The sequence below is a fragment of the Athene cunicularia genome (assembly GCF_003259725.1).
Source record: "Athene cunicularia isolate RWA chromosome Z unlocalized genomic scaffold, athCun1 chrZ_part3, whole genome shotgun sequence".
Classification (NCBI taxonomy): domain Eukaryota; kingdom Metazoa; phylum Chordata; class Aves; order Strigiformes; family Strigidae; genus Athene; species Athene cunicularia.
The window spans coordinates 25,750-49,146 of NW_020799144.1; the positions used below are offsets into that span (position 1 = coordinate 25,750).

Below are 23,397 nucleotides of genomic sequence, written 5' to 3' on the forward strand. Positions count from 1 at the left end.
TAGTTCTCAACAGGTGATAACTGAGAATCAAGAAGTCTGACTTCACACTGACTTCAGCTTTGTGGGTAGACGGTCTTCAAAATTTGAGAAGCTCAGTGGAGGTGCTGGTCACAGCCTGCTGTGGTCCAAGATTGCTCAGAGGGTCTTGCTTAGGGTCTCGCTATTTATAGGGTCAATTGACTTTAGTCAGATACTGGTACTGGTTGGACTTCTTTACCATTTCAGCTCGGCTCTGATGAGGAAATACTCTGGTACTTTCCACCAGCTGCACAGGCCCAGAACTTGCTAGATTCTGAAGTTGTGGTATCACTCCCTTTGGGCCATGACCCCTGAACCAGGCTGTCAGGAGGTGACTGATTGTCATTTCCCAAGCGATAGGGGAAGCAGGAGCCAGGTACGTTAAGGGGGTGCCTTAACGCTCTGGTCCGCTGCCTTTCGCAATCCATTTTGGGTTGGTGTGTCGCTCAGGAGGTGGGGTTCGAACTCTTCAGCCCAGGAGAGGGGGAAGTTTTACCACCACAACAGCCCTCACAAGAGCTGCAGAAAACTTGAATTCCAGGTTCATTGCCTTAGCAGCATAATATGCTCTATAGAAAGGGCTCTTAATGCAGGAAATGGCTTCTGAAAGGTGACCATCTTCACCTTTGTATTCGCTTTTGTGGCATATGTGGTGATGACTATCTGACAACTGCTTGAAATTCTACAGCAAAAAGTTGGAAGAAATTTTACCTTTTGCTGTCTTAATCTATATTCTTCTAATATCTTTTAATTAAAATGTGTTTTTCTAGGATATATTTTCAATAGGTTTTTTCCTATATATTAACTGAGGTTCAAGACAAAATACAAAGCAGATATTGAAGGTTCATAATTTAGAACAAGTGCTTTCCTATAATACAAATAATACAGAAGAAGGAAATTCTGTTCCTTATGTATATAGCATGTCTATGCGTAAGTTGTTTTAAAAATTAACCAGAAATAGCTCAGGTTATGATATTTCAAGAAAACACAGTTTGCATTTTATTTGCATTGTTTTTCAACAAACATGGAAGTTTAACATTTGTTTTTACAAAGGCCATTAAATCTCAGTATTTCTAATGTGCAACCTTACAGTAATTGCCACTTCACTTTATTTTAAAATTACTTACAATAAGACATACTTACAATGACATATTCTAGATTTTGATTATAGTTTCCTTCTCTTGCTTCCAAGGCATGACAGATTTACTGTTTCTTTCATCTGATTTAATCATGCATGATACAGTAAAACTGGTGTAAAATCTACATAAAAATATAGTGTCAAAACCTGGGAGACAGATAATACTTAAATGCAGCAAGGATTTCCCCAACACTTGCAATATCAGTTACATTTTCTTGCTTCACTTCCCTTAAGGTTCATTCCATTTCAGATTTCAGCTTCATGAAATAAATGGATCTCTGGACTAGCTCTCATACAATCAGCCTTTCAGAGGTTAATTCTGATCTGGTTTACACCTGTATACCACAGTTTTCAGTACAGAGTCAGGGAGAAATCTGGCCAGAAATTCAGGTTTAGTCCATGTAGGTTTTTTCCTACATTTTCTGGTATTGTATACTGAGTCATTCTGAAATAACAAAGTTTGCATTTTGAATTCATTATTTCTCTGGCTCTTACTCAAAGAATTCCGTTGGATTACTCCCCAGCCTTCTAGTACCTTTGGTCAGAACCACAGTGCATGTACTTTTAAGTACTGATTTCCTTTGTGTATGGAATGATTTTCAAATAGAAAAATTAAATATGGTAGAGACTATATGAGGAATATACTAATTTAATTGGGTCCACTCATGTTTTGCGAATTCCAGGTGGACTAAATGGGAGATTAAGGTCACTATCCATGGACTGGGGAAGAAAGGCAGTGATGAGGGGTGCGTGTTTGTGAGTAGCTGCCAGACCTCTAGTGGACACAATGGAGAAATGCCTATGGCAACACATGACCACCACTTGGGGGATCCTTATGTACTGCCAGGGTAAAGGCTTCCGAGAAGTCTTTCAAAAGCTTATCTATTATTTCTGCAAAAATATATGTTCCATCACTCAGTGTAGTTTTTGATAAAGTGCAGGGGTCCCAGAAAATCAGTTAACATTGCCTTGATTTTTCAACTGATTTCAAAATCCTAATTGCTGTTCTAACTATTAACAGATACACTGGGACATCCCCCCATATTGGGGGATGAGAGGCTGGAGAGCAGCCCTGCAGAAAGAAATGTGGGGGTTTGGGTAGATGGCAAGTTGAGTATTAGTCAGCAGTGTGCCCACTGGCAGACAAAAGGCCCAACGGTGCCCTGGAGTGCATCAAGCACAGCAGCATAGCCAGGCAGTCAAGGGAGGTGACTGTCCCCTCTACACTACACTGGTACGGCCCCTCCTCAAATCGTGTACAGATGTAGGTGCCTCAATATAAGAAGGACATCAAACTGTTAAGAGTGTGTTCAGAGGAGGGTGACCAAGATGGTGAAAGACCTCAAGGGTCAGTTTTATAAGGAATGGCTGAGGTCACTTGCCTTCTTCAGCGTGAAGTCAGGAATGATCCCATTGCAGCCTTCCTCAATGGGGGCAGCAGAGAGGGAGGTGCTCTGGTGACCAGTAAGGACACAAGAAAACAGAATGCAACTGTGTCAGGGGAAGTTCAGACTGGACATGAGAAGGTTCTTCGCTGAGAGGGTGGACAGTCACTGTAACACACTCCCCAGGGAAGTGCCCACAACATGAAACCTGCCAGAGTTCAAGAAGCATCTGGATGACACTCTTAATCATATGGTTTAGTTTTAGGTAGTCCTGTGAGCAGCAGGGAGTTGGACTCAGCGATCCTTATGGGTGCCTTCCAACTCAAGATACTATGTGATTCTATAATCCAAAGGACCACACTTTGACTGAAGAAGGCTGTAATGCAGTAGGCTCTGGCTTCTCCTCCCATGCAGCTGACATCTGCTTTCAGTCACTGCAGGGATGATATTTATGAGCTAGGAATTCTGCACTTGCAATTAGGCTTCCTTCTACCAGAGACATTTCTACCTAGGACACTCTGGCCTAGTTATTTCAGGACTACAACAGGAAGGAAGAAAAGCAGGTGGAAAGAAATGAGGTAGGAATTAAACTACCATCATCAATGTCCCTCAATTTATTATCAACTTCTTAAAAATTGTACAAAGCCATAAGCTGACACTGTAATATTAACCAGGGATCTTTAAAACAATCACACATAGTGCACATTTTGGTATTAATAACAGTAAAAACATCCATCTTCTAGGGTAATATATCACAATATCTAAACAAATGTCTTCCTGTGAATATGTATCAGTGATGTGATGAAGTAGGACACTTGGCATAGTGCCACCCACTGCACTCAGTGTAAACATTTAGATGGTCAAAACTGGTTTTATTTACAAAGCTTTTCATGCATGACAATTGACTTTTTCTTCTAAAGTTATATAAAATACATTTAAGAAAAGGATGACATTGTATATTTCTATGAACAACAATGAAAGAAGAGGAAGAATATTAAAAAGCTTAGCTAAAACCAGGAAATAGTTGCACTGAGGTAAAACTACAGAACAACCAAGCCTTGCCACTGATTATAGGGCTAAAAAGCAGTTCAAATCTCCAAGGCAAGAACTGACACCTGCAGAACAACGAACCATTATTCCTTGATATTTTGAAGTAGCCTTAATAAATGAGACTCAATAACCTGTTGAACTAAAGCAGAGAAAAAAATCAGGTTAATCAATGTTCAATGTTTTTTCACATTTTTGGGGTTGTACTATCTTTTCCTGGCAGATGCCAGCCTGTCCTGTACAATCATTTAATAAAAATCAGACATGAACAAATTTACTTTGGGAAAAAGTTTGCATCCCTTCAGAAAATAAAAGCCCCAGAATGCAAAACCAATACACCCAGTAAGGCAGATGATGGTTTTGGAAGTGATGATCTATTCTCTGGTATGAATAGGCAGATAGCATATGGAAAGTAAATTTTTAAGCCTATAATTGGAAAGTAGGCAGAAACATTTATTAGAAACTACTTGAACTCTTGAGGTAGTCCTACATTTCAACATCTGTGAAGTTGCTGGCTCCCCCTATATGCACAGGGGTCTCCTTGGAGAAGCTACATGTTCAGTGCTGGGCTTATTTTTGGATTCAGATAATTTCTGTAATGGCAGACATTTCACAGCTTTAAAAATGAAGGCAGCATGAGGAAAAAACAATGAAGAGTCCCTTCTTTGCCTGTTTTCCAGAACCAAGTAAGGTAGCCGATTCTGGCACTACTACTGTCTGCCTCCAAGATAAACTAAAGCTAGCCTGACAGGGGCAGGTTTTGCAAGCTACATCACATCACGTCAACTGACAGAGCACCACGGCAAGTGCAACAGACACTCCTTTGTACAAGGTGGGGGAGTAGCTCAGATCCCCTCGTCTGGATCATGTCTGCATCAGCCCTTACACACCATTATTTCTGTCCACAGATGCAGATTCAGGTCAGTGGCATTTTATTACTAGGTACCTGGCTTTCTGAGACAGGGATGGAAACTCCTACCCATTTTGGGCTGATACATTTAGGTGTATTAAGACTTATAGGATAGGGATATTCTTAGAGCTGCAAAACCTCTGCTAGGTCATTACAGCAGTTACATAAACACAGAGCAGTAAAAATAAAAATAAAAGAATTTACATTTGCAATACTTACCACTCCGATAGCCCAGGGCTACAGCCAAATCCATGGAATTATAGCCAGCATCTGTTTCAATAGTCGGATCAGCACCACTTTCTATGTAAAACAGGAAAAGAAACTCTGTTTCTGACAGTGAGAGCTGATAGTACATTATTACTGATAATTCAGTTTGGACAGTCTTACCAAGGAGAATTTTTACACATTTCACATGGTTTCCATGTACTGCATATAGAAGAGGTGTGCCTCCATTCTGCAAAAGCAGAGAAAAGCCTTAGACACTTAATGATTGAGCAGTCTGCAATTATAATTCCTTAACACACCGGTATCAGCAAAAAACTTCACAGGTTTTATAAAACTGAGGTTCTGTTTTGTTTCTTCACAACTTTCATCTTTTTTTGTCTAATTTTGTTTAGACTGTAAATTCACTCCTCAACAAGGATTCAGCATTAGTCTCATTCTCTTTTTACAAAGAACTAGCACGGTCAACCTCTCTTAACCCTATAAAGTTTTGAAAATCTCAAGTATTTCAGAAGACATGGAACAATTTTCATACACCAGCCAGTGCTGTGCCCTCTTTGAAATTTCTGATCAAAGCACCCTCTGACATAAATTCAAGCTAGAGTCCTACCCAGTCATACTCATTGACATCAACTCCACAGTCGAGCAGCATTTTGACAATATCTGTGTATCCTTTACTGCAAGCCAGTGAGAGGGCACTTTCTCGCCCCTTCCCCAAAATCTGAGGATCTGCACCCTGAAATAATGATAATAAAAATCAAATTAACCCATGATTTTTTTTTAGTGTGACGTTTTACACAGAACTTATCTTTAAAATTTTTAAGTGTATAGCAGCATTGACAAACTTAGGAAGGCAAATTGAACTAAAAAGTAAGTAAATTTAAAATCAAGTGGGCTTTCTTTCTTACATTCTGGAGGAGAAATTCCACTACAGCTATCTGCCCATGAGCTGCAGCCCACATCAGAGGGGTGAATCCTTCTTCATCCTTATGATTGATTACATTTTCTGTTTAAAGAAAAATACGCAATTCAGTAATCCGTTTCACTAATACACTGTATGAGATGGTGAAATGCATTAATGTATCCATGGTGAATGGACTGAGGTACCAGTGTGTCCTAAGTCATTCTCATCTTAAATTTAAAAACAAAATCTTATTCCAATGGGGGGCCAAATATCTTTGTCCAAAAAAGAAAAAACCTGTAAAAAACTGTAAAATTTAAGATTTTGGGTTGGTTTTGTTTTTTTTTTTTTTTTTATGTTTTTACTTAGAAATGTTACAAGTTGTCTGTAGTCTGTACCTTTATCTTTGGAAAGGAGAAAGGCTGCTTGAAAAATAAAGAGGTATATTCTGTATTATTCTGTAGAAAGTGGTGGGGGTTTTTTCAATAGCATAAGCCACACAATCTTGTAAATAATTAGCCTGTAAAGCAATATAGATAATATAACTCTATTCCCCCCCATGTTCATGTAATCACTAGGTTATCTTGTGGAAATAATTAAGGTCTACTTCTAGTGCAGCTGCAAGAAGGAAGAAGAACTTTTTATAACAACTGGCTGACTGAAATAGTTGAGTGGAATTTTCTTTTAATATTGTAAGTACTTAAAAAATCCCATGCTTATCATAGCACCATAATATGCATTTTTAATTGCTACTGACACTCAAAAATTGATGTGCTTTCCATACACATAGCTCATTACAAAGTATATAGACTTGGCAACTCATTACTGCTTTCCAGTAAATGTATCAACAAAGATGCACAAAAAGCATGGCTGATTACTAACAGTACAGTAAGAATATACTATTAACAGTACTCAATTCGCTACGTTACACAGAGTTGAAATTTTTGCATGTATTATGGAGACATAAACGTCACACTGAAGACTATTACACAACTCAGAATAAGTAGCACTATTACACTGCAGGTTTGAGGCATGGCTTAAATTACCAGTATATATGTCCTTCAATTTGTACCAGAAGTTAGGATATTTTTAAATACAACTTTGGGGAAGATGTCAAGCACAACAGGGTATAAATGCCCCAAGTCTGAAAGGACGGTGTTTAATCTCCCTCTGTCTCACCTTGTTCAATACGCGTGGCCAGATATAACATTTCTCCCTGAGCAGCCAGCTGGTGAACTGATAACGCTGCAGAAAGGGAAGCAGAAGTGTTACACACACCAATTTTCATTCTGCTCTATTTGGAACCGGGCATAACAACCATCCATTGGTCTGAGCAGTACAGAACTTGGATTTGAGAGTGTAGATTCAGCATATAAGGTTCTACCTCGTACTCTGAACTAGAATCACTATCTTAAAAACTGAAAAGTTTCCGAAGAGTTTCATAGGCTTAGGTAATTTTTTAACTAATGTATAAATTATACTAGAAAACAAAGATACTTCCTACACTGACTCTTTACAAGGCAACATGCTCTCTTCTCTACTGCTGGGTCAGTAACCCAAGATCACATTAAGAATGTTTATCAAATGAAAATAAGCATTGTTTGATATATTAAGGCTGTATAGTTTAAACTGACATCTAAGAGATCACATGCCATCAGGAGACCTGTCATGCTGCTCAATAAAGCCCATAGCATGACTCACTCACTATAATGTTCAACAGATTAGACATTACACAACTATACACAACATGACATCTTAAGGGGAAACAAAAGACCGTGGATTTAAAAAAAAAAATTAATAAAAAGTACCAAGCATTATAAGCAGAATAATTCTTAAGATATTATGAAGAAAAAAAATCTCTGATCCCACAGTGAACTCTGAACAGGTGCATGGTATTGATAATTACAACTTGAAGCAGGTCTGAAAGGTGCTCAGGCAGGAATATATAATAAATTTTCCACATTATATAATAACAAAGTAAGTTAATGATTATGTAATATGTAAATGTTCACTGCCCTCTTCCTATTCACTACATGAAATTCTGATTTTTTCTTTCAGGAAGACTGCGTATTTTATATGAGGGCCTTTGTTGCAGCTCCAGATTAATTTTTTCCATGCAAGCGAGCTTTTTTTTTTAAACACTGGACCTATAATTTATAGATGAAATAATTACAGATGAGGTAAATTGCATATAATTAATTTATAAAGAAAATGCTTGACAATTAAGAATAACAAAACCCCATAAATAATACTGCCTTCTTGACTTTCAAGATCCGTGACAATCACGGCATTTGCAGTAGTCTGTAGCACTCATCAATCATCTAATTTTAATAAATTTAACAAGATGCACAAGTTCTATGCGCTGGGTTTGTGCACGGTTTTTGGTACCCGGGAGGGGGCTACAGCAGCTGGCCCTTTGTGATAATGTATGTAAGAAGGGGAACCTGAGAGGGGTTGGGGAACAAGTTATAAGGACACTGATATGAACACCAAGGTCAGTGGAAGGGAGAAGCAGAGGAGGTGTGCTGGAGCAGAAAACCTCCCTGTATCCTGTTGTGTGAGGGAAGGGCCACCCCCTCCTTGTCACGAATGGAAGTCACTGGAGAAGAAGAGGTTTGCCTGTGGGAGACCCCTGGACTCTGTGGGAAGAATCCCCACTGTTGTAGTTCGGCAGTGGTAGGACTGCAGCACGTGGAGGTGACCCACGCCAGAGCATCTTGAGAAGAATGCATCCTGTGGGGAGGACTCATGGTGGGGAGAGTTTTTGTGGAGTACTGTCTCGTGCGAGGGATGCCATGCGGAGCAAGGAGAAGAATGCAGAAGAGTGCTGTTCCACCCTCCTTGCAGGAAGAAGCAGCAGGACTGACTGTGCCCCCCATTCCCTGCCCCTATGCCCCACTGGTGAAGGAGGTGGGATTATCGGGAACAAAACTGAGCCTGGAAAGAAGAAAGGGGTGGAGGAGGTGTTTTTAAGATGTGGTAATGCTTCTCACTGCCTCTTTTTTTTTTTTTTTTGTGACCTAACGAGCCTGTCTGTGACCTTAATGAGTGAGTGATCCCCTCCCTATCCTCATCTTCGTTCCTGAGCCTTCCGATTAATTTATCTTCTTCCAGCACTGGGGATAAAGGGGTGAGTGACCAGCTGTGTAGTGCTCTGTTGCCCTCTGGGCTCAAACCACAACATTCTGAAAACAAGTATATGAAGTACATTAACTTAAAGCTTAGAAAGGATCAGAAAAATTTTTACCTATTATTTTTTAAGTCAAGAATTAGATCCTTTCTGGAAAACATGCTTCAGTCATGTATTCAGGTGGATTACTATTGGATTACTATTTTATGGTTGGAACCATGTGTAATTAGACAAGACTATCTCAGTGTTTTCTTCCTATATTAAAGTTCATTATAACACCAAAGAAAAAAAATGGAAAAATCTGTCAAGCATCTAACATACAGTTAAAAAAAAATTAACAATAAGGCAGTAGGATACTTACAGTTTACAAGCAGAGGTGTTGTAGAGACTTCGTTTCCCCTGTGTTTGTTAGTTAGGGTAGTTGATTGTTTTATTGGTGAGAAATGCTTAGTAGTTGATGGAGTATAAACATGTCTTACTTGGATACCAGGAGAAGGAGAAGTGTGGATGTTGCATTCAGCTACAGTGAACAGAGAAAACAGACAGGATTTTAGTACTAGTAAGAGCATTGAAAGAAAATCACAGATTTTAAGTTAAACTAGAAAGCGGCACTATCACAAGATCGTTAAAACCCATGTTAAATAAGCTTTGTGACATGTGCTTCTTCCCCTGTGCACTGTGAGCTGAATAAAGGGCTGTATTTATTTCTAGCATAAAATAATGCTCCTACCTGACATGTTCATTATGGTGTAAGGTCACCCTGAGACAAGTCAGGTGTCTAAATGAGGTAAACCTTCGTCTAGATTTTCAACATGCCTGGCATGGATTTATTAAGTAGGATGGCTCCACTAAGCCTGTCATATCCTTACCAACACTCTCCAGCACAATGACATGACACAGCTCTGGTCAGCCATGCAGTTAGGTAACTGCTCAGCTTATCCCTTTGCCTACTCCCTAACCAGTCCACTGCATGGGTGAAGATAGCCTTCACTAATTTTCTTCACCGGGACTTCTTCCACCCCCATTGGATAAAATTGTAACTGCACGATGAGTATTTACCTAGCAGGAAGCGTGATACTCCACGCTAATCTACATAAAATGCAACAGCAGGCCATCACCTAGAATTGAAGAAATCATTCAGTGCTGCTGTGTTAATTTGTACTAACTTTTCTAGCTTTCTATTAGAATCTAATGGCATATTATTACCGAATATGTAAGTTACCTTGGCTTCTAATTAAAACTAGCTTTCGGTTTTGAGAAGTCGCTGAGAAACCAAGTAACATTTAAAAAGCTAACTGATTAAATACTGGAAAGACATACTGAAGGATTAAACTCCATTATTGGCTAAATTGATTTGACACCAGTGTGCACTAGTAATTAACAACTGAAAGCTAATTAACATGCATATTGAATTTACACCATCAAGAACTTCATGATCATAAATCCAAGTGCAACTCTGGGAAAAGAATGAAAAGTAAAGGGTAACAGGATGAAAATTAAATTACATTTTGTTTGTCAATCAAATAGCTACAGCTGACTTGATCAAATTAAGAGACCTACCAGGGATTTTTGACCTGTAGTCCCTGGATCCGCAGGACTACTTCTAAGGGGTTCACAAATATTACCTAAGAAAAACCACCATATTGTTGATGGATCTAAATTTGCTGTTCACATTTACAGCTTCACTAGTAACCACTTATGTCCTGCAAATTAAAAAAGTTTGAAAATTACAATAGCTGAACTGCAGCCAAACAATACAAATCAGAGAAACCATCAAAATCCACAATAGGTTTGTGTTTGTTACAGGAAATATGTCAAATTCAACACCATGAAATCATATATCAGTAACAACTTGAAATATTACAGTGAGTGCTGGAAACCACAATCGTTAAGGAGAAATAGATGGAAATCCTAATTCTGTTCTCCATCAATATGCTCAGCCAGCAACAGCTAGATTAGCTGCAGGGATCCATAACTGGAGCAATGTTTGCTTTCAAGTAGGATAAAGCTAAACTGTCAAGCCAATCCTTCAACAACTACAGGCTTTATACAGTCATATTGATAAAACAAAGTCAACCACAGGACCTATGTTATTCTGTCACTGTACTAGTGGAAAGCTAAAATGTGCTGCAGAAAGCTACTGAAATCGAAATTATTGTGTGGTGCCTTCAGCAGTGTTTTGTGAAGATATATACATTATTCAACAATGTGTAGCATGTTGTAGGACATGTTACACAAAGGAAGTAAGTTTGTTTTCATAATCAGCATCAGCTCTTACTAAATTACACTAGAGACTTTTTGTGTCACTACTTTTTCTATCAAAAAATATTAAAAATATTATTTAAAATAATATTTGGGGAAATTAATTTTACACTAAGAATCCATTAAGCATATAAGAAAAATGTTAAGGGAACAAATGCTAGAGAACTATCACTGATTAACACACATCTAAGGCAGAGGATTTTTTAAAAAACCATAACAGTTTAACATGATGACACAGTCCACACGTAACAATTTGTACAAGGTTCAACCTTTAAATAAGACAGATGCCACTTCAAGGTCAGAGTTAACTTGGTCTTGAATATTTTTACTGTCCTCCTCATTCAAGGATTTCACAAATCGTGAGCAGACATTCATATCAAATCTATTGGGCAAAATGAATTTCATTCCCATGGCGACATTCTGAGCTGGGCCTTCCTCTGTGCTAGAGTCAAGCTGATGCTCCACTTTAATGTCCGGCATGGGTGGAAGGCTGTAGCTAGTAGTACATTCTTCCACAATTAACTGGGCCCCAACATCTAAGTTTGTTGAAGATGCCATGGCCTTGGTCATGTAAAAGTCTTATGCAAAATGTTTCTTCATAGTTTCTAGCCAAGAGCAGTTCCAGCCACCCAAGCTGTATCTAAAGAGATCTGGATGTCTGAGCAACCTGCAACTGAACACAGGTAACCTTGGTTAACAGCATTCTGGTGAAGTAATGCATAAAAATACACCAAACTTGGCTTCATTTAAGCTTATGGCATTTGGTTTTCATAATGAAATCAAAAGTGGTGAAATACCAATCTCACTGCTGTCACAAGCTATGACCAAATCCTCTGTTTAAATTTTATCACATGGATATTTAAGCCAAATTCCATAATGAAGCCAGCTGGTGTCTAAGTGACATTTTAGAATATTAGTCTGGTTGCCTCAAAAACCCCACCACAACCAACGACATTTATAGCAAGAAGAACAAGCTATATGAAAAAGATTATTTCATAAAAACATTAGACCTGAATGAAAAGTTAAAGTGACTTTATGCCCCTTTATATCTCTTCATAACCTGAGTAAAACAAATAGCTTCCACCATACGCGTAGGAAAACGACAAATCCTTTTTACACCGACGACAGCAAAACATCCCACGATACCCGGGGCTTGTTTGACAGCACCACGAGAAGCCTAACGTCAGAGCGGGCTCCGCGGCAGTGCCTGGCAAGCAGAGGCCTGGCAGCCCCGGGCACTGCTGCGGCCTTCCCCCCGCGCTACAGACCGCCGGCTCCGGGACGGGAGGCCCAAAGACGGGCGGCGACGACAACGGCCTGTACGGACGCTGCGGAGCAACCGCCGCCCAGGAACCCCTTCGGCAGAGCGGGCCCAGGGCTCCACCGCCCGCAGCCACGCCTCACCTGAGCACCGCCGCCCCGGCCGCGGACCGAGAGGGGAACGTGACGCCGTACGGCCCCGCCGCGGTGGCGATTGGCCAGCGAGAGTCGCCTGTTGATGACGTCCTTCCCCCACGAGTGTGTGACTCTCCCCGAGGCAGGCGTGGGGCTCTCCATGATGGCCGGGACGGAGGGGCGCAGTACGGCCCTCGCCCCCTGAGCCAGCGTGGATCGGTTCGACCCGGCCCTCCCCGAGCTCCTCCCGGCAGAGCCACCTGGCTGGCTAGGCCGGGAGCGCGGTTCGGCGGCGGCCACCGCTCGCTGAGGAGGTGTAGCGGAGGCCTTTGCCGCCCTTGGCGTCCCCTGCTCCTGGTCAGGCATGGCCACCTACAAGCCGGTGGTGGTTCAGGCTTTCCCCAAGCTCGGGGAGAGGATCACGCAGGACACGCTGTACTGGCGGGGTTACAAGGTAGGAGGCAGCCCTCCGCGGCGCGGGGCCCTGGGGCAGCGGGGCCTGTGACGGACGGCGTAGGGTCCCTGCTCCGGTTCGTGCTTGTTCTGCCAGCTCTTGGGGCTTTCGGGGAGAAGCGGTTCCTTGATACCGACCTGAAACCTATTAAACGGCTTCGTAGGAAGGACATGCGCCCCGGATTGGCTCGACAGACGTAGCTGTTGTAGAATATTTTTTTTTTTTGCTTTCGTGCGACTAATCGAATGTATTTTGAAACACGCATGAGTGAATAAGTTGTTTTTTTTTTTTTTTCATCGAAACACGTAATCGCTTTTAATCCGTGGATTGGAAAAAAAATTCTATGACCAGAAGTAGCCCGGCAGAAGAGAAACAACAGGGTTGTATTAAAAAAATTATTTGTTTCTAAATGGAGTTTTGAGCTCTCTGTAAGAATAGGTTTTGTTTTGCTCTTTTCATCTTTGATGATGTGCTTATCCGTATTTAATTATCTTTATTGAAATTGTTTCAGACACCTGTTCAGATAAAGGAATTCGGTGCAGTAAATAAAATTGATTTCTCCCCAGTTTCTCCATATAACTATGCTGTTACAGCCTCCTCAAGGGTAAGTGGCTTTTTTGAGGTTTTTATATTCTTGTCCTTCGTTTGCTATCATACAAGCTAACTTAATATATTCTTTGTTTTGCTAGATCCACATTTATGGCCGTTACTCTCAGGAACCAATCAAGACATTTTCTCGCTTCAAAGATGCTGCTTATGGTGCCACATACAGAGATGATGGCAATCTGCTTGTTGCTGGCAGCGAGGAAGGTAGCATTCGCCTCTTTGACATTAGCGGAAGAGCACCACTGAGACAATTTGATGGTCATGCTAAGTAAGACTTCTTAATTTGTGTGCATAAGCTTGTTTGGTGTATTTACATGTCTGTTTTGCATGTTGCTGAGGATCTGAATAATACTGATCTATGTTGCTTGCAGCTGTCTCATATAGATCTTACTGAAAAGTAGATTTTTTAAATTGAATTCAAAATTGGAGTGATTTTTTTGAAAACAATTTCTAGATATGAATTAAGTACATGGAAGAATAAATATATTTTCTAATTCTGGGTGCCTTGTTTCTAATTTCTAGGTGTCAATATGGTGTGTAGATGTAGTCTTGTGACTGCATGGCACTGATAAGCACATTTTATTTGATGCTGTCAGGAAAAGAATTTTAAAAAGTGGCTAAACAAAACCAGTGAAGAAATAATGCCAGGAAGAGCAGGAGTTCTTTAAAAAAACCAGAAAAAGTGCATGATGGTGGGTTTGGGGTGGAGAAGGAGTTAGAATAGGAGTTCTGATGTACAGGTGAGGAGAAGACAATGATAATGTTTAGATTCAACAGGTGGTTGTTGTTCTGTGGAAGACCAACAGATACCTGTCTAGAAGAACAGCAAGCCCCCTTTCACTAGAAATGACCCAGGAAGACCTTGATGGTGTTTCTTTTAGAGATCCGTGTTTGTAGATTGTTTTTTTTCTTATGTCCTAATCAGTAGGTTGACTAATAAGATTTAGGGTGTGTGTGTTTTCTGTCAAAGTTGTTCTCTGTTGGGATGTTACAATGATAGTACAAATTTAAATAGTGATTTTAAAGGACAAGAAGAATGTTCAGTTGTACTTAAAATTCACTTCTAAACTTTTTCTAAATGACTATGCTAGTATACAGACCTCTAAGTAACAAATGCAGAATAAAACCCTTTAAAGCAGATTATATCAGTGCCTAGGTAAGCATCTGTCAGCATGGCCCTTTTCTGGCTGGAAATATAAAAAGTGTTTTTAATTTATAAAAAGAGGCTTTTAACTTCCAACAGTAAACACTTTGCACTTTTAAGTTAGAGTGAATAGTTGAATAAGCTCTTCATACAGACTAATTCTTCTGGAAACAAGTATATTTTAACTTTGGATATTGTGGACTTTGGTTTCTAGACCTGTTCATGTAGTGGGCTTCCTGTCTGATAAATACCGAATATTTTCTGGTGCTGATGATTATTCATCGAATTTGTGGGATATTCCAAGTGCTACAGAAATCGTCTCATACAGTGAACATAATGACTATGTGAGATGCGGCTGTGCAAGTAAAGTGAATGCAGATGTATTTATAACAGGTTTGATTTTATTTTTTATATATGTTTATTTTGGATTGAGTTGAAGAAAAGTTCAGACATATTTTTTGATACAGTAGGATCTTGTTTATTGTATTTTAAACATGGAGGATCTGTTTTCCTACTCAGTGCCTACTTTGTTGTTTCCTTCTTGCTTGCTTTTTAAGCTTGACAGTGATGTTTGTAGGAAAACTCTTGAGTGAACTGATTTTCTGCTTTAGCCTGTTAGAGTTAATGGGACTGTTTTGACTGGCCTTTTAAAGAGAAAATCCTGTGAATGTATCGTTTTCGACTAAAGTGTTTTATCAGGTTTCTGGAGAACGCTAGTTCCATTGTAGTTTTTACAGCCCCAGACTGACAGACTCAAAAATGAAAGATTGTCTGAGGAGTTATTTGAAACCAGTTGCTTTTGGTTTTCCTATCAGTACCTTAATTACCATTAATTTGTGGTAAATTGCTATGAAGAAAATAGTATTCTATACTTCAGGAGGTACAGCAGACAAGGTTTCATCAGGTTGCCTGATATTTATTGTTATAAATACATTTGTTTAATGGAAGGGAAGTAAAATTAAGACAAATTACTTTTAAGGCTTGACACCTTGCTAGGCTAGAATTAGAAGACTTAAGTTGCCTGAAGGCTGTAAATTAATCGTTTATGGTTTAAAACTGTTCCTGTTTGGTAGGAGCTCCTTCATAGATTGTAAGATGTTGCTGGTTTAATTCCTGAAATAATTTAAATTATGGAACTATTTATGGTTGTTTGTAGGTTCCTATGATCACACTGTGAAACTGTTTGATGCACGAAGAAAAAGTAGTGTCATGACAATAGAACATGGCCATCCTGTGGAGAGCGTGCTTCTGTTCCCTTCTGGTGGGCTTCTAGTATCTGCAGGTACTTAATAAAATCGAATTTCTTTTCTGTGGCCTTAATTTGAGACATACTTCAGCTGCTTCTTTCTTGTGTGGTGTTTTCACTTGGGAATGAAGTGATAAGTGATACAAGAGCTGGATTTCTCAAAGATCTTCAGGAATCTGTGTTGATCTGGAGGATGAAAAGTAGGGGTCTTTTTGTCTCCTGATTTGATTTTCTTATAGATGGTAAAAAAAAAAAAAAAAAGACAAGATACAGACTTTAATTAGCCCAGTGCTAAAGTGAAGGAGTGAAGATACTTAGGAAGTCTTGAAAAGATGTGATTGTATCTTTTTCTTAATGATGTCATGATTTTTTTAGTCTCTTCTTGCCATTGCATCAGAAGTCCTGTAACCCAGTGGTATCTATATTTTTTTTTGTAAGGAGTATGTTAAATCAATCATCTGTGCCTACAGAATGGCCTAAAACAGAGCAGGCTTGTAACGTGTCTTGTCCCAGGAGATAGTCATAATGGATGGGGATGGTGAGTAGGTACAGAAAACTCTGTGTTATGAAGGAGGCACTGTATCACTCTGTGAAAAATACCCCAGGGAAGTGTAAATGTGTATGTATGTCAAACTGTTTTGTGTGCTTCCTTCTCACAGGAGGTCGCTATGTCAAAGTTTGGGATGTACTAAAAGGTGGACAATTATTAGTTTCACTTAAAAATCACCACAAAACTGTAACTTGTTTATGCCTGAACAGCTCTGGACAACGGTTATTGTCAGGATCCCTGGACAGGTTAGTATACTTTGTGGATTTATTGTGATTTCAATTATTTAGGACTTTTTTCTTTTGAAAGTTATTACACATCAGTGTGTGGTTTGGGGGCTTAAACACTTCTAACAGAGATATAAGTTACTTGAAAACATGTCTTGGGGCCAAGGTACATACTGTGATAGACGTTAACCTGTCCCTCTTATTAGCCTGAATGTCAGTAAGGGTTGCATGTGCTATTTGGGAACACATGTGGGGAACTTCAGAATAAGCATTCATTTTTCTGAATCTCTAAACTGACCTTTACAGTCTCTGTAAAGTAGCTATTCTTAAATTTACTTTATTTTAAATAACTGAAGGCATATTAGTATTCACCTTTAAAGAGCCTGGTTTCTGTGTCTTTGTGCTGTTGCTTTTTGTACCCAAGGTGCAGAGGTGAAATATGTCCTACTTGCTTTTTTTGTTTGTTTGTTTGGGTCAGGCTGCAGAGTACTAGTATTCATTCTGTTGTCTCTGAGATGGTTAGAAATATGAAGTGGTCTGAAATGACAGTGGTCTGTTTACTTCCTTCCTCCCTCCCTCTGTCCTGTACTTCCTAGGCTTCCTCAGTCTTTATGATTACAGAGCATAAGCTGAGGGATCACACTAGCTGTACAGCTATTTTCAGTGCTTACAGCACTAAAGTTCATACTTCTTGTAAGATAATGTTTTGTTTTCCCATTTGTTAAATATTTCGTTCCTTCAACCAGATCATTAAAGAGCCATCAGATACAAGAATATCTATGGTTTTGCTTCCAGAAATTGTCAACAGATCTTACATTTAAAATTTAAGAACAAATTTAAAAAAATGATTAGTGTTTCCTAATAAGCATTGTTAAAGTTGGATAGTCAGTATATCTACCTTCGATTTCTTCTTCTTTCCTGGCCCTGTTTTCATCTATTTTTGGATAAGGGTAATCATTTTTTGACTTTTGTGTATCTTTTAACGGAACTTTTTTGTTGCAGATGAGGTAACTAAGAAGGTCAGTAGTCTGAAGAACACTTTGTATAAATACGCAGTTTCCTTAAATGATCTATAGCGTGTACAATAAGGCATTAGTAACAAAGCTCTGATCATTACTCTTCTGTATAGGCATGTGAAGATTTACAGTACCACTTCCTACAAAGTAGTCCACAGCTTTAACTATGCAACATCCATCCTTAGCCTTGCATTGTCGGTAAGTACATTAGAAACCTTTCTAGCAAGGTAATTACTGATACCTTTTAAATCACTGAATAATTTGGTTTTGCTTTCATTGCTGTTGGGTGTTTCAGAAGAATGCTGTACATGCAGAGTAGGATGACTGAATATATTCATTCTGAGTTAAAAATTGATTAGGAGATTTTAAACATAATACATTCAGATGCCAGATGTTACCTGATTAGATCTGTACAAAATTGTGCGTTTATCAAGGATGATATATATCACAGGGAAAGTACTCAGTTTAGAAGGGAAGTCCTTTGACTTTAAGAAGATAGTACTCATCTTTTGCCTTCCAGGAACCAAGTCCTCTTGTCTGACTGATAAAATTCAATAAGTAGTTCATTTGTTGAGGAATTTAAAATAGGGTGAACTGGTTTTAAAAGTGGTTGGTGTCAGGTTGTTCTGAGGAAGAATAGGGGAGAGGGCATGAAGTATGAGCACAGACTTGTTTGCCAAGGCATGTATCTTACTATCTCAGAAAACAAAGACTAATTTCTCTGAAACATTTGAGTTCCAATGGATAAGTGACCTGCTAGCCAGAAATTTGGAGGCTAGCACCACTTTTTAATCATATAGCCTCTGTAGGACATGTAAAAGGGACTGTGAGGGATCTTTACTGCCTTTGTCACTTTACTATTGTCCTGCTCTTCTGGAACCTAGGGAAGATGTGTGTTGAAAGGGTATCTTCCTTTCTTCATTGCCTGCCTTGTTCTCCAGGGACCTACAGCTAAATGAGTTGTATTATTTTTCTTGAGGTGAAGAGTACAGAATCAAAAAAAAACCCCGATATGCTTTAAGGCTCTGCAGCAGCTGCAAAATGTGCAATACCTATAGTTTGGCATCTCTAGAGCTGTGTATATATCTTTTGAAACATAATCTTTTGTTTCCTATTGACTAAACCACTTGAATTTTAAATGGTCATATGAGAACATGACTGTCTCTATTGGGTCAGAACAAAGGCTGGTCTAATTCCAGATGCTGCTTCCAACTATAGCCGTAAGTAGATTCATACAAACAAAAACCAGGGCAAATGTATATGAGAAGTTTCTGATATTCTTCCAAACTCATTTTCAGATGAGAAATTGGCTCATCAGAGTATAGTTTCTATGTAATCCAAATAGTTTATTTTACTAAATCTACTCAGTCTTTTCTTGAGCTTAGACATATTTTTAACCTTCACTAGATTCCTTGACAAGGAGTTCGACATTTCTGCTACTTGCTGTATGAAGAATTGCCTCCTTTTATTCCATTTGAACCTTTATTAGCTTCATTTGATGCCCTTAAATGAGGCATAGACCAGCTGATCTCTATCCATTCCTGTCATAATTCTTTAGGCTTTTATTCCTCCTCACTTGTCTTTTTTTCCCATGCTGGAGAGTTCTGTCTCAAATCAAGCCAATCTTTGATTTTCTTTGGAGTTTTTTGATACTTTTAGTCTGAATCTTCTGTTGTTTTTTGAGTGACTCACATAGGATTTAAGATGCGGGTAAACAGTGGATTTTTTTCAGTGATATAATGACTTTCTAGTTTTTATTTCTTTTGTAGTAATTCCTAACACTATTTACTTTTTTTGTATTCTTACCAAAAGTTGAACATTGAGCTAATGTTTAATGTTTTCATAGAATTATCTGTTAATAGTAACAGGTCAGAACTCACTGTTTTATGTATGAAGTGTTTTTCTGATGTGCACCATATAAAATTAAAAACTTTAGAATCAAATACATGTAACCTGTCTTATGTAGGTGAAATTTATACCAGTGACTGGTATTTTGAACAACTTTCACTTGTTTCTCAAAATCCTGCTATTCCATGATAGCTTTCATGGTGTTTGTCTGCTGTATGGCATGTAATAGTCAAAAGCAGTTGTACACCATTGAAAAAAACAAATTCTGTCATAGATTATATTTGCAGAAGGATGTTAATGCTTATTTGAACTTGCATCACTAGTCAGGCTGTAGTTTCTCTAGGCATTTGTCAAAGGTTTGTTACATAGGTAATGTTGCTTAACAATCATAGCCTTGAATTATTCCCTGTTTTGAACGAGGTATTTGAGGTGCCTTCCCACAAGTTGTTCTGTGATACTGCGATTAGAGCCTTATCATGGAGCATAAAAAATTTAAAATCTGCATTGTAGAGCATGCATCATCAAATAAAACACTAGATTCCTAACTGTGATTTCTTCTTTTCAGCCTGAAGATGAAACCATAGTCATAGGCATGACCAATGGGGTACTAAATGTTAAACACAGAAAACCCGAAGAAAGGAAAGTCAAGTCTCTAAAGAAGAGACAACCAGCATATAGAACCTATGTGAAAGGAAGAACTTACATGCCAAAACAGGTATAGGGCAGTGAGGAAATGTATACTGAAGCACATGCTATGTTGAAGAAAGGGAGGGGAGGGAAGATACAAAGACATATAAGCTTGTGCATGGTAATACATCTAATCCATTGTGTGTGTGTGTACATCTTATTTTGAACTTGTCTTTCAATTCTAGGAAGATTTCTGTGTCAGTAAACCTGTAAAACGTGTTTTGAGGAAATATGACAAGCTGCTGAAGAGCTTTCAGTCTTCCAAGGCCCTTGATGCTGTACTGGAAGTAAGGCATTGATTTTTGTCTTGTCAGAGTTGTGTGCTATCATCTGTCATGGATTTTTTTCTGTATGTCAGTGATTTTATTTTAGTGTATAACTAGAAAGAAATTAAACTTGTATGAGTTCTGTTTTGGTTTGTCTGGTATCAGCCCTGTTCTGTGTGTAAAGATGTTGCTTTGGTACTAAACTCTTCTTGTATATGTCCAGCCACCCATTAGGCTTTACACTCCTGAAGTTACGGTTGCAGTCATGCAGGAACTACATCGCAGAGGAACACTGAGAAGTGCACTTGCAGGCCGAGACGAGAAGCAAGTGAATCTGCTTCTTACCTTTGTGGCAAGGTATTATTTTAACCTGAGTTCTCTCTGACTATTTTGAGACATATATTTCTTAGTAGCTTTTACCATAGAGTCTCAACAGATCATGGGTGGAACACTGGTACTCTTGAAATCTCACATGTCTTCTGCTTTCTGATATCAAGGTCTGGGATAGTACTGAAATAGTTTACCTGTTAGCACAAAACAATTTTGCTGATAGTATGAGAGAGTATATTTTAATTCTTTGCCAGACATTCTACCCTTAGTCTATTATTTTCTGTCTCCTCAATGAAACTCGTGTCTTCATGTACCCGAGGCTTTTGCCAGTCCTGCAACCCCCACTGCCTTACTGAAAGGAGGAGGGTAAATACCACATATGTAGCTTTTTTTGACTTGCATCTGTGACTGCTGTTCTGTGACGTCTCTTCATGAAGAAAAAATTGTCTGTACGCCTGCATGAGAAAGCTTCTTGTTGGTGGGAAAAGAATTGCAGTTGGCAAAACCAGTAAAATTGGGATATCTTCTAATTTTGCAGGCGTGTGATTGAGCCTAGATTTACTTCTGTACTGGTAACTGTTGCAGATATCATCACTGGTAAGTACAATACAAAAGATTCTGAAAGCCATATGGCTAGTTTGGAAATAAGGTAAAAAGTGCTACATTTTAAAGAAACAAAACCTTTCTGGCTGGATAACTTTGACGACAGCCAGTATCTGATTTGCACTGACTGCAGGAAGCTTCTTGTGGTCTCTAAATACCCTTGATACTTCATGTTTCTGTACTTACATAGTACAAATGACTTCTGCTTCTCCGGTGAGTAAAAACAGTATTTGAGGTTGTAAAACCTTCTGTTTCTGTTAGTTTGACTTACTGTCACTGTGAATACATACCAGTAATTAAGACTCTTTTCAGAATACCGTTAAAGTTGTCTTCCTTGTCCACAATGTTGGACTTGTGTCAGATTCCTTAAATGCATCTCTAACCAGCTAATATAATTTTCACATTTTTATAAATGTGTGGATTCTGAAGTAACTTTTTTCTTTACAGACATTTATCAGCCTGTGGTTGGGCAGTCATCAATTGTTGATAGACAATTCTTGAGACTTCAGGAAGCCATAGGAAAAGAGATTGACTATCAGGAAGAACTCCTAGAAGTTTTAGGAATGATGGATGCACTGTTTGCTACTTTTACCAAGAAAAGAGCTACTTATCTAGAAGAGAACAGAAGTAATGGTCTTACAGAGACCCTTGAAACAAATACGAATAATTGACTGATAACCATCACAACAAATTGTCACAAAAATAATGTGAACTTAAAATACATGACCTGTTCTAGTAACTTTTTATAATAGTGACTTTCAAAATAAGCCCCTCTATGCTGATGTTCTGTCTTTCAAACTCTGTTTCTGAATAGGCTGAATTACTGAAGGCAGAGAAAGAAGGATGTTTTCAAGATTTTCCATGCAATATTTTTCAAACAATTGAATTTTAAAGTTTTATTCCAAACTTCTGTAACTTTCAAAGAAAGTTTTGCGCATTCATTACTAAGTCATCATTTGATTTCAAGAAACAGCAATTTTCATTTGTGAGAAAATAATTGCACCCTGTTCAATTTTGATGTGTTATTGTCCTTATTTAAAGTTGATATCCCACGTAACGTACCTGGACATAGTAATAAAACCACATGCATTTGACAAAACTTGACTACATTGTGTTTTCTCTCCCTGCTTTGTCTCCATTTCAGACTTCCATGAAGTCATAGGAAATAGCAAAATCACTCAAGAAAACAAGTGCACACTTATGTATATTGAAAAATTTGTTAGTTTCATTTTTTAAATAGTGCATATACCTTAATGAATTACAATTCTCTAGAAAATAGATAATTCTTACTTCTGAAGGGAAATTAATTAAAATTATTGTGCTGAATAAGTAAATGCACATGAGAGAATATCGTCAGTTAAATATAAGAACTCAATTTTGTGTGATTACCACTGTCAATGTACAGTAGATGCAATTTGTGCCTACATTGTTATCAGTATGTATTTTGAGTGCTGGGGTAACTGTTTATTTAACTTCAAGCACTGCTGAAGAAGGATGATATACTTTGGAAAAATGGGTGTGCCAAAGGCTGCTCAACACATGTAAGGTGACAGTAGGGTAGAACTTTTGTCCTTAACCTGTTTTCTGTGACTTGCATTTTTCACTAGGCTTGGAATTTATTTCAGATATAATACGAATTTCTTGAAAAAGGAATTCACTCAGGTTTGGGAGCAAAAGTTGGGTATCAGTGATAGAAATAACCTGAACAGCAGGAGGTGATTCTGCCCCTCTATTCTGCTTGCTCTGGTGTGACCCCACCTGGAGTACTGCATGAAGCTCTGGAGTCCTCAGCACAGAAAAGACATAGACCTGTTGCAGCAGGTCCAGAGGAGGTTCACAAAAATTGTGAGGGCTGGAACACCTTTCCTATGGAGAGCGGCTGAGAGAGTTGGGTTTGTTTATCCTGGAGAAAAGAATGCTCTGGGGAGACCTTGTTGCGGCCTTTCAACACTTAAATGGGGCTTATAAGAAAGATGGGGACAGACTTTTTAGCAGGACCTGTGGTTTTCAACTAA

At 38.7% G+C, this 23,397-nt stretch overlaps 2 protein-coding genes and 1 long non-coding RNA gene across 7 annotated transcripts; 2 read left to right on the forward strand and 1 right to left on the reverse strand.

Annotated features, from left to right (window-relative positions):
• Positions 1-351: 351 nt before the first annotated feature.
• LOC113490245 lies at positions 352-8,681 on the forward strand. The gene is made up of 3 exons (XR_003400180.1): positions 352-2,553; positions 6,086-6,091; positions 8,671-8,681. It is a non-coding gene; the product is annotated as an uncharacterized LOC113490245 (long non-coding RNA).
• ANKRA2 (ankyrin repeat family A member 2) lies at positions 3,394-12,516 on the reverse strand. Of its 5 annotated transcripts, none has more exons than XM_026866560.1 (9): positions 12,418-12,516; positions 11,283-11,686; positions 9,113-9,271; positions 6,801-6,866; positions 5,629-5,726; positions 5,331-5,456; positions 4,886-4,952; positions 4,718-4,798; positions 3,394-3,730 (listed from the first exon to the last, which is right to left on the reverse strand). In XM_026866560.1, exons 2-9 carry the CDS (start codon positions 11,581-11,583, stop codon positions 3,675-3,677), a joined length of 954 nt encoding a protein of 317 aa, XP_026722361.1. In that variant the 5' UTR covers positions 11,584-11,686; positions 12,418-12,516; the 3' UTR covers positions 3,394-3,674. The 5 variants fall into 5 exon arrangements, with proteins under 5 accessions (XP_026722361.1, XP_026722366.1, XP_026722365.1 ...); XM_026866565.1 differs by having other exon boundaries at positions 11,283-11,680; positions 12,418-12,447; XM_026866564.1 differs by lacking the exon at positions 12,418-12,516 and adding an exon at positions 12,160-12,409.
• Positions 12,517-12,539: 23 nt separating this feature from the next.
• UTP15 (UTP15, small subunit processome component) lies at positions 12,540-22,467 on the forward strand. The gene is made up of 12 exons (XM_026866559.1): positions 12,540-12,862; positions 13,374-13,466; positions 13,552-13,736; positions 14,827-15,005; positions 15,769-15,894; positions 16,518-16,653; positions 17,762-17,846; positions 20,062-20,211; positions 20,369-20,470; positions 20,673-20,806; positions 21,318-21,376; positions 21,830-22,467. The coding sequence occupies exons 1-12, from the start codon at positions 12,773-12,775 to the stop codon at positions 22,051-22,053; spliced, it is 1,563 nt and encodes a 520-aa protein (XP_026722360.1). The 5' UTR covers positions 12,540-12,772; the 3' UTR covers positions 22,054-22,467.
• Positions 22,468-23,397: the final 930 nt, after the last annotated feature.